A 9640-nucleotide genomic window follows, 5' to 3' on the forward strand; every position below is an offset into this window, starting at 1 on the left:
AGATCATCACAAGGACTTTATTTGTATGGCATACCAAGACAAGAATAAAAAAAACAAAAACAGATTTTGACAGAGTCTTAACTTTTCCTTTTTCATGGTTTTGTGCTGAGAGCTCCAGTGACCTTCCAACTATTTCACTTTTTTTCTTTTCAGCTCTCCAGAAACTTTGTCACTCTCTAAAGAAAATACACAAGTATCAAGTATATATTTAAAAATGCTGTTATTTTTCATATTTCTATGCCTGATATTATCATCTTATTACATATTCCTACTCTATAATGTAGTCTAATTTAAAGTAAAGTTATTAAATTGACTCTCATCTGATGTAACCTCATCTCATCCAGGGATCATAAGTAATTAATTGGATTTTAATAGCACCAAGACAGCCGTAGGGTTTCTCCTTTAAATAAATGTGTCAGCCTCAATCATCATATCTCTTATCTAATATCTCGTCCTTGAGCCAGGCACTAATATCCTACCAGGCCGTGACCCTTGAACCCCGTCATGACCCTGTGACCTCTGTGCAGAAGTATTTCCTCGGAGCGCTCCGGTTCGTCTCTTCCAGCTGTGTAAATGAGCTCAACGCTCGGAAAACTCTGCGTGCTGTGGGACTGTTTGCCAGCGGTGATGAATCTGGCTGCCGAGGACAAAAAAAAAAAAAGACACTGGAAAAGAGAGAAATGATGGGTACGATAAAAAAAACACAACTCTCCCTTTAAGGTGTGCTTGTTTCCTTGCAGCTGAGAGGAATCTGCTCCTGTCTGTGCCAGAAACCAGCTCAATTTATTGGAGCTGTTGGCAAAAGACGGAGAGAGACTTGGCAGAGCTGAATTGCAAGATCCAGATCCAAATCTGACAGTCTCCTATCGCTGCTGCTGGATGATTTGACAGATTTGGATGATCCTCTCTGACGCTTATGACACATTTCTTAAATTCTTTACACTGCAGAGGAGTCTATGTGACTTATTTGTGTGTGCTGATACTTAGGTGCTTTTTCCAGATGTGTCTTTGCTGCTTTAATAATCGAAAACAGATTAATATGCAGCTGCAGCTACTGCTTTAAATAAGAGAATATTTTTGTTAGAAGGGAAACAAAGCCTGCTGTTTTTGCAGAGTCTCCAGTTTTCAAATCAAATGCAGCAGCGGGAAATAAGTCTAATCAGGTCAAAGATGGGAGTGATTTGCTGAACAGTGCTCACTGTCAGGCAGCTTGCAGCCAAACGCCGTCTGTGTCACTTCCTCCAGCAGGCAGGCAGACGGCTCTATTGGCTCTATCATAACTGCAGGCTGACGCTCATGTTGACCACAGACAGATAACCCTTCACCTCTCTGACGGGCAGCACAGGTCAGAGGTCGCAACCCTGAACCCTGACAGGCTGTGTAAAGTATTCAGACCTGTCAGATTTGTGTTAGAGCAGATGCAGCCTCTGGTGAACCATGCTATGTGCCAAACTCCCTTTAAAAACCTGGACGTTTAAAATTAAACTGCTATTCAACCAGGTTACAAGATGCATGCAATGCAATTCATGAGATTTTTTTAATCCTTAGAGAGAAATCTTAAATTCTGCATGCATATAATTAATCCAACAGCACTCATACAATCATTTTAGCTATATTCAGTTTTTGGTTTTGATCAAAAGACTTAATGAGCAATTTAATGGACCTTGTGGTTAGATCATTTTGTCAACAACTCTTTCTAAAGTCAGAAATTATCTACATTTTTAAATATTAGCTACAGTATGTATAACAAGTGAGCTAATAATGCAAGTCAAAATTTCCCTTGAACACTGAACTAGTTTGAGTCCCATTTAAATTCAGCATATATATAATCGACCAAGTAGCAGAGTCACAAAGTGCATTATAAATGTCAAATAACAATATTAAATCCTGAAGTTATTGAATGAAGCCTGGTGTGAAAGTTTGCATAAAATGACACGTAGCAGGGAACGGCTTGATCATCCTCCAGCGTACACTCAGTACTGGCTTAATATTAAGGAGTCATTTTATTTTTCTTTAGTTATATAAAACTTTTATGCCTCTGACAAATTTACTGGACTGTTCTGCCTCAGAGGCAGAGCTGCTTCTTCATTACAGACAACATTAAACCAACATGCATGACTGTGGTTACTATGAAGTGCAGCTGTGGTGCCAAGCCAGCAGCAGAACTTGGCCAAGTAATATTTCTATCTTGGTGTGTGTTTTTAATAGCGGAGTGCCACAGGGGTGGAGTTTAATACGAGAGAGAGCACACAAAGTGTCAGATTCAACAATCCACAGGACAGATTTTGAGTTAATTTAAAGACTGTTCACTGGGAATCAGAACCTGCACAGGCACATCGGTTTCCAGCTGTGACTAACTCCACCTGTGTGGGACATCAAAAAGGTTGAGTCAGCAATAAACAGATAAAAGTATAGGAGTGATTTCTGGGAGAAGCTGGTGGTAACTGATACCTTCCTGTGTGGTGTTACCAACCGCAAAGTGACAAGCAACAACAACAACAACAACATCATGACTGATGTGTTGCTGTGCAGGTTTAACGATCCGCCTAAAAGCAGTAAAAACCATTTCACCCTCTGAGTTCCTGGAGAAAAAGCCATCCCCTCCCAGCGAGAGCTCACTGACCTGCAGGCCCACCCTCGAGGGAAACATCCACCGCCTCACAGAACACGGCACCAAACTCTGCCCAAACCCGATAAAAGGGCAGATGAAATCATAATATTCCAGCTTTAATGTATGGAAACACAATTTAATCAGAGTGAAACAGGAAACTGATATCTGGATTCATCCACTGGGAGTGAAGTGTTTTCTGCCAGCAGCGGTGCCTGAAGATTGTGATGTTAGTTGGTTGATCTGCTCATCCAACACCAGAGTTATCGCAACAACTATTTGGTAGTTTGGTAGTTTGACTCTGTTCTACAGATCTTTTATCGAATCTGTTATTTCATTTTCTATCATTTGCTGGTATGGTAACCTTGGAATTATTATGGTAACCAGGTACAGATATTCATTCATCCCCACTTCCATTAGGGAACTGAACCTGGTTGAACGATGATGGTGATGTTGATAGTGATAGTGATGATGATGATGAGTTTGATATTGACGATGAGGATGATGTTGTTGATGTTGAGGTTGGGGACTTATGTGGTTGACACTTCACCTGGAATTGCCTTTTGTTGCACTATTGTTTTGTTTGTTTTATCTTTAGATATATATACAATGAGGCTGTAATCTGTTGTATGTATGTTTGTTGGAATGTATTGTTTTTTATGTATTTTATACACCTAGACTGCAAACAAATTGCCCAAGTTGGGACAAATAAACTATACTTGACTTGACTTGACTAGTTGGAGATTAGATTTAGTATAGATATCACTCCAAGAGAGTGATTCCTTCCAAACCTATTCTCTTATCACTATCATGTCATTTGCATAAGATTTGCCCTTGGACTTTATAGAGACAATATGGCCAGAACTTCTTGTAATATAAAGGTGTCTGATGTCTCAAATAATGTGCATCTCAAACCCGTCTTCACTGTCACTTTTCTAACAGGAGTGGCAATCATCATAGCTTTCTCCAACTGACAGCCTAACCTTTCTACCAAATTGACACTGTGATCTGGGATTGGAAAAGTGTGTGGAGGTGTGAAGGTAGGCGAGGTTTGATTTTCTTTCTCAGACTCCTCACCTAAATATTTCTGTTACTTTTTATGTGAACAGCCCAGGCGGCAACCTCCGGATCTGAGCAGGGAGGCAAACCAGGAAGTACCTTCAGCTGCATTCTACCGTAAAAATTCCAGCAGGGGGCGCCGAGTGTGGCTGCAAAAATATTTCTGTCTATCCATTTCAATGCAAAATGAGAAAACTTCTCATCTGATTTATTAGCTCAGAATTTTTTTTTTTGGACAACACTATGGTGTCAATTGCTAGTAAAAAATCTTCTTCAAGACAATTTAATGTTAATAGTTCTAATAATGGCCCCATTTAGAAGAAAATAGAAGATAAAGAATCATATGATTTGGGGCGTGGCTACCTTTGATTGACAGGTCACTAAGAAGGCGAGCCGTCTTTAGGAGAGAGGCAGAACAATGCGTATCCACGGCAACGGTCAATAAAGTTATATATAACGTTACATAGATATAAAAAAGGACTTTGACTATTTCACTGTATTTTCACTTAATGACAGTTTATTTGAACATTTTGTTCATTAAAAATGTCTTGTTCAGCGTTTGGTTGGACTAACAGACTGTTCAGTTTTCTGAGGTCAGTAACAAACATTTTGTTTTTTTGTTTGTTGCTAGCCAAAATGAACATCCCAGTTAATGCTCCAGTTAATGCTAACATGAATTAGCAGCAGCTTCTCTCAGTCAGGTTGAGGTGTAGAGAGGCTGTAGTCAGTGATCAGATCCCTCTCCTCCTCCACAGTCCAGATATGGTCTGCTCCCCGTATCGGAAACAAGATGGCGACACAAGATGGCGACGAGTGTAACTCTGAACTCGATACTTCCAACGGGCCACAAACCAATGGGTGACGTCACGGTGACTACGTCCATTATTTATATACAGTCTATGGAACAGCCAAGTAGAATAAAGGATTTTAGTTTGTGTACGATAGGATCTTAAACACTGAATCCTCACTGCTGACTTCATTCAAAGCATGTTACTTCCTCTTTAAAAGACAGGAAAAGTCACAGGAAAAAAATCACAATACGTTAACTCTGTTGCTAGTAGGTGGAGCTGTTGACCTTATGTGATCAAACCACCATCAAACTGATTGTCCGACTGTCCCGCTAACTCCCTGAATTGAAACGGCCTCCCGCTAGTTCCCCCGCAGGTTACACTCTTAGCTCTGTCTTCACTGTTTCTAGAGCTGTTGGCTGCTGGTGACGGCACAGTCATGTCGAAAGCCGTGTGCAGGAAATCATGGAGAACGGCATAACCAGTCTCACAGGCTACATGATACACCTATTTTACTACACTGCAAAAAAGCCAACTTGTATTTTTTGGCCTTAAACAGTGATTTAAGTTGGTAAAACTTGGAAATATAAATTACTGACATTTAGGGCAATAATGTAAGTTAGCACAACAAAGGAAGCAAGTTGTCTGCTCAAAAACAAGTTTGTGAGTTGTTGTTACTTATATCTTTAAGTTGGGGTTCAAAACAAGGGACAGTAGTTCTGCTAACTCTTATTTCTTTGTTGTGAAATGCGGGAAAGCGTTGAAATTCATTAGCGAAAGCTAGCGGCTAACTGATGCTAGCGGCACTGCTTGTTACAGCTACAAGAGTAGCCATTAGCATATCAATGCTTACTCAAAATTGTGGTCGCAACATTAGCCGACATTTCATAGCGGCATTACAATCGTGCCAATTCAGCACATTGCAGAAGCTAGCAGAAGTAAGGATTAAAATATATTACAATGTAAAATTATAAGTTAGAACTTACAGTTGAGTTGACAAAAATCAGAATTCAGAGTTGAACAAACTCAAAAACAAAACTTTAAATATTTAGTTTAATTGTCCAACTTAAAATTTTATCGAAGTTTGTTGCCTTGAAATTTTGAGTTCACCCAACTTTTCTTTTTTTGCAGTGTACACGACCCTTGAGATGACTTCGGGTTTTAATGTAATCCAAATAATAACCTTTCCTTAATTCAGCCAAGTAGTTTTAGCGTCTAAACCTCACTAACCTGCGACCGCTTAGAGGGCATATGATGAAGTAGCCGTGTCTTGTAGTACTGTCCTTCCACAGATAGAGCTACTTGCATCGATACGCTCCATTTTCCATTCAAAACTCTTAATACAGTCACAGCTGAGGAGATGAAAGCATTGTGGCTTATATATTTTGCAGCACAAGCTGGAAATAAAAGTTTATTGTTGATCTCAAACAGGACTAGTGCAAGCTACATGTTGTGGATGCTTCCCCATCAGCTCGCTCTCATTGGCTATTTCAGGTTCATCACTGTTCATTTCACACTGGATCTGAGAAATCCAACTAAACTAAACTAAACTAAAATCATGCAATCGATAACATTAAGATCATATTTTTAAACCACTCAAACTACCTGTCCTTTTGGGCAGACAGGCTGTTCAGACCAGAGCTGCAACTAACAATTATTTTCATTATCAATTATTCTATCAACTATTTTTCACTTGTTCGGTCTGTTAAATGTCAGAAAATAGTGAAAAATGTCCAGCCCAGCTTCTCAGAGTTCAAGGTGGTGTCTTTAAATGTCTTGTTTTGTAAGTCCCAAGCCCAGAGATAATCAGCTTAATATAATAAAACACATAAAAGCAGGAAATATTCATTTTTTAGTGGTTGCGATCAGCATTTTCTTTGCCTGGGTCCAGACCTGTGACTCCATGCCAACTCCACAGAGCTGACTGATCAGATGAAGATGTAAACAGAGTGTAACAAGTTCAAAGTTTGATATCAGGCAAACATTTTCTGGCATTTTTGCATACACAATTGCTATAATGTTTAAATGATTATCCAAAGCACACATCAGACCCAAAATCTTCCAAATTAAGAGCAAAATTATCATGACGTCAATGACCAAACAATTTAAACTCCAGAAGTGCAAGTAAGTTGGCATTGAGTTGAAAGTTTTTTGTCACGTGCTGGTTCCAAGATCAAGAAGGAAATGCTGTAGCCCCTGGGGAAACCCCTCAAGTCTTATATAAAGAATAATCATTCTGAAGAGTGTGAAGGAAACCAATTTGACTTTTTCACTTCCCCATGTGCTTCCGACCACAAATGGAAACTCAAAACACCAAAACCCAAAACACCTTGTCAAGCACCTCAAGTGACAGCTCCTCTTCCTGTATTGATGAAGAATGCTTGTCGAATCAGAGTTAGTTGTAAACTCTCAGTATGAAGACTTTTAGAGACTTTTTAAACCCTAATAAATGTTATAAAGGCTTAAGACTGCTTTGAACAAACCCACGTGTGCTGCTTCAAAGATCCACCCATAGAAAATAAAAACCTTGTGTGCAGATGAAAACACAGTCACATTTCAGATTCTACTGTCAGGAAACATCAGAAAGAGGGGTTTAAATGTTTTTTTGTGAGAAGCTGTGAGTACTTCCCCAGCTGCTAGCTGTCAAAATAAGACGATCCGATTTATTGTCTATTCATAAAATAGATGAAAGACATAACAGGAAGACACAAGGGTTGGGAGTGTAACCATCCTGCCAACAACCAGTTTGCAATTTTGAAAGAAAAAGCTTGAAAATAACTAAAAAGGTTAAATTACAAATAGAAAAAATTAAAGAAAAAAAAATCTGAATGAATCTGTGAACTTTTTGCTTTGTAAAAATAATAATAATCAAAGAAAAGAAAAGAAAGAAAATAAAAAAATAAAATAAATCTGTGAACTTTTATTTTGCCTGTATATATCTCTGATAATCATTAAACTTTACTGAAAACTTAAAAGAAATCAAATTAAAAGAAAAAAAATTAAAAATAAATCTGTGAACTTTTATTTTTGCCTGTATTTATCTCTGATAGCTCCTCCCCAATATTTTAGTATTATCTTGGATGGAGCACCTTTCATGTCCCTGTGTGCACCAATTCTATATTCTTTATTTACGGTAATCAATCCCACGCCATAGCAACAGGTGGTTTCCAATGAGGAGCTCTAATTTAGAGGCTTGAAACTCACATCAAGTCCATCACAAGCACCTGTCTCTCTCTTCCCCCCTCTCTCTCTCTCTCTCTCTCTCTCTCTCTCTGATTTGTGTTGTGTGATGCTCGCTCGCTCACCTGGCAGGAAGCTGCAGCTCCACAGCAGCAGAAGAAGAAACTGATAATAATCCATGAGTGTGTGTGAAAAAAGAAATAGAAGGACAGAGTGTGAGTGAGTGAGTGTGTTGGAGGGTTGATTCTTAACTCTGCTGCTGTGATGTGTGAGGAGACAGAGAGAGAGGGAGAGGAGGAGCATAGTAAACACACCTCCTAACACACACACACACACACACACACACACACTGGGATCTTTAACTTCACCTTCCCTTTTCAAAACAGGAGCTTTAATGTCCCGATTAGTGCACAAACAGGAAATGCCTGTAACCAGATGTTACCATCTGACCAGTAACTTCAGAGAAAAAGTTACTGAGGAAGTTATTAAGAGGAACTCCTAATATAAAGCATCTAAAAAGGGGTAAAAGTTAAGAAAAATGAAATCCAAATGAGGAAAATGGTCTCTATTGGAAAATTTCTATATATCAAGCTCAATGAGACTGCCTGAATAAATAAATAAATAAATAAAAAATTAAATTAAAAAAAAGTGTAAGAGAGAGCAACTAAGGAGGGATCTGTTCTTATACTCATTTATATTTTTTGTTGGCCAAAGTTTTACAGCACTGTCATTTCCTAGTTGAGTCCAGAGAATAATATGAAATGGAACAAAGTGGTAAAGACATAAACTGCCAGAGGCTAAAAAACAATTATTTAGGTTACCATAAACTGAAAAATAATGTTAATTTTAGAGTTTAAAAAAATATTTTCAGGGAATAAATTGTGGATTAACAAGATCTACAAGAAGTAGATGGCTTTTTAAGGCTCAAACATTTGGTAGAGGACTGAAAATGGTCTGAAAATAAGGATTAGATGAAGAATTAAGGGATTCTGTTGTTAATTTGTGAGACCAATATTTTCAGATATAAAATACTAACCACGAGTGATCCAGTTAGAGGAAGCAGCAAACATCTCAAACAGTGAATGCAAACAATAAATCATGAAGTGCAGTTTTACCTAACATGGTAATATGACAAGAGTATACTGCACAAAAACACATACTACACTGCAAAAAAAAGAAAAGTTTGGTTGAACTCAAAATTTCAAGGCAACAAATTTCGATAAAATTTTAAGTTGGACAATTAAACTAAATATTTTAAGTTTTGTTTTTGAGTTTGCTCAACTCTGAATTTCTCTGGCACAATTGTAACGCCGCTATGAAATGTCAGCTAATGTTGCGACCACAATTTTGAGTTAGTATTGATACGCTAATAGCTACTCTTGTAGCTGTAACAAGCAGCGCCGCTAGCATCAGTTAGCCGCAAGCATCAGTAGCCGCTAGCGTCAGTTCGCCGCTAGCATCAGTTAGTCGCTAGCGTCGGTTAGCCGCTAGCATCGGTTAGCCGCTAGCATCAGTTAGCCGCTAGCTTTCGCTAATGATCGAATTTCACAACAAAGAAATAAGAGTTAGCAGAACTATTGTCCCTTGTTGTGAACCCCAACTTAAAGATATAAGTAACAACAACTCACCAACTTGTTTCTGAACAGACAACTGGCTTCCTTTGTTGTGCTAACTTACATTATTGCCCTAAATGTCAATAATTTATATTTCCAAGTTTTACCAACTTAAATCACTGTTTTAGGCCAAAAAATACAAGTTGGCTTTTTTGCAGTGTAACTATAATGGAGAGCGAGGCCTATTACCAAGGCCAATGGTGCATTCACATGCTCCTCAGATAGTCCCATTTCATGTTGAGAAGTACGTCAGACTTCATCGTGTTCATGAGTTTTAAGTTTAAATGTAAAAACAATGTGGACACAACGAAAAAGATATGTTGTATTTTATTGTTTAGACTAGAGCATTTAAACATTTTGAGAGCTTTTTCCTGTATCCACATGACAATGAA

At 38.4% G+C, this 9640-nt stretch overlaps 1 protein-coding gene across 1 annotated transcript in view; it reads right to left on the reverse strand.

The window, feature by feature from the left end:
- Window positions 1-7815, reverse strand: part of itga11b (integrin, alpha 11b) — a 57238-nt gene extending 49423 nt beyond the window's left edge. The window contains exon 1 of the mRNA XM_059334822.1: window positions 7761-7815. Within this exon, the coding sequence (XP_059190805.1) occupies window positions 7761-7815 (55 nt within the window). The remainder of the gene's footprint in view (window positions 1-7760) is intronic.
- Between the last annotated feature and the right edge of the window lie 1825 nt (window positions 7816-9640).

This window comes from Centropristis striata, chromosome 6 (assembly GCF_030273125.1).
Source record: "Centropristis striata isolate RG_2023a ecotype Rhode Island chromosome 6, C.striata_1.0, whole genome shotgun sequence".
Lineage (NCBI taxonomy): Eukaryota > Metazoa > Chordata > Actinopteri > Perciformes > Serranidae > Centropristis > Centropristis striata.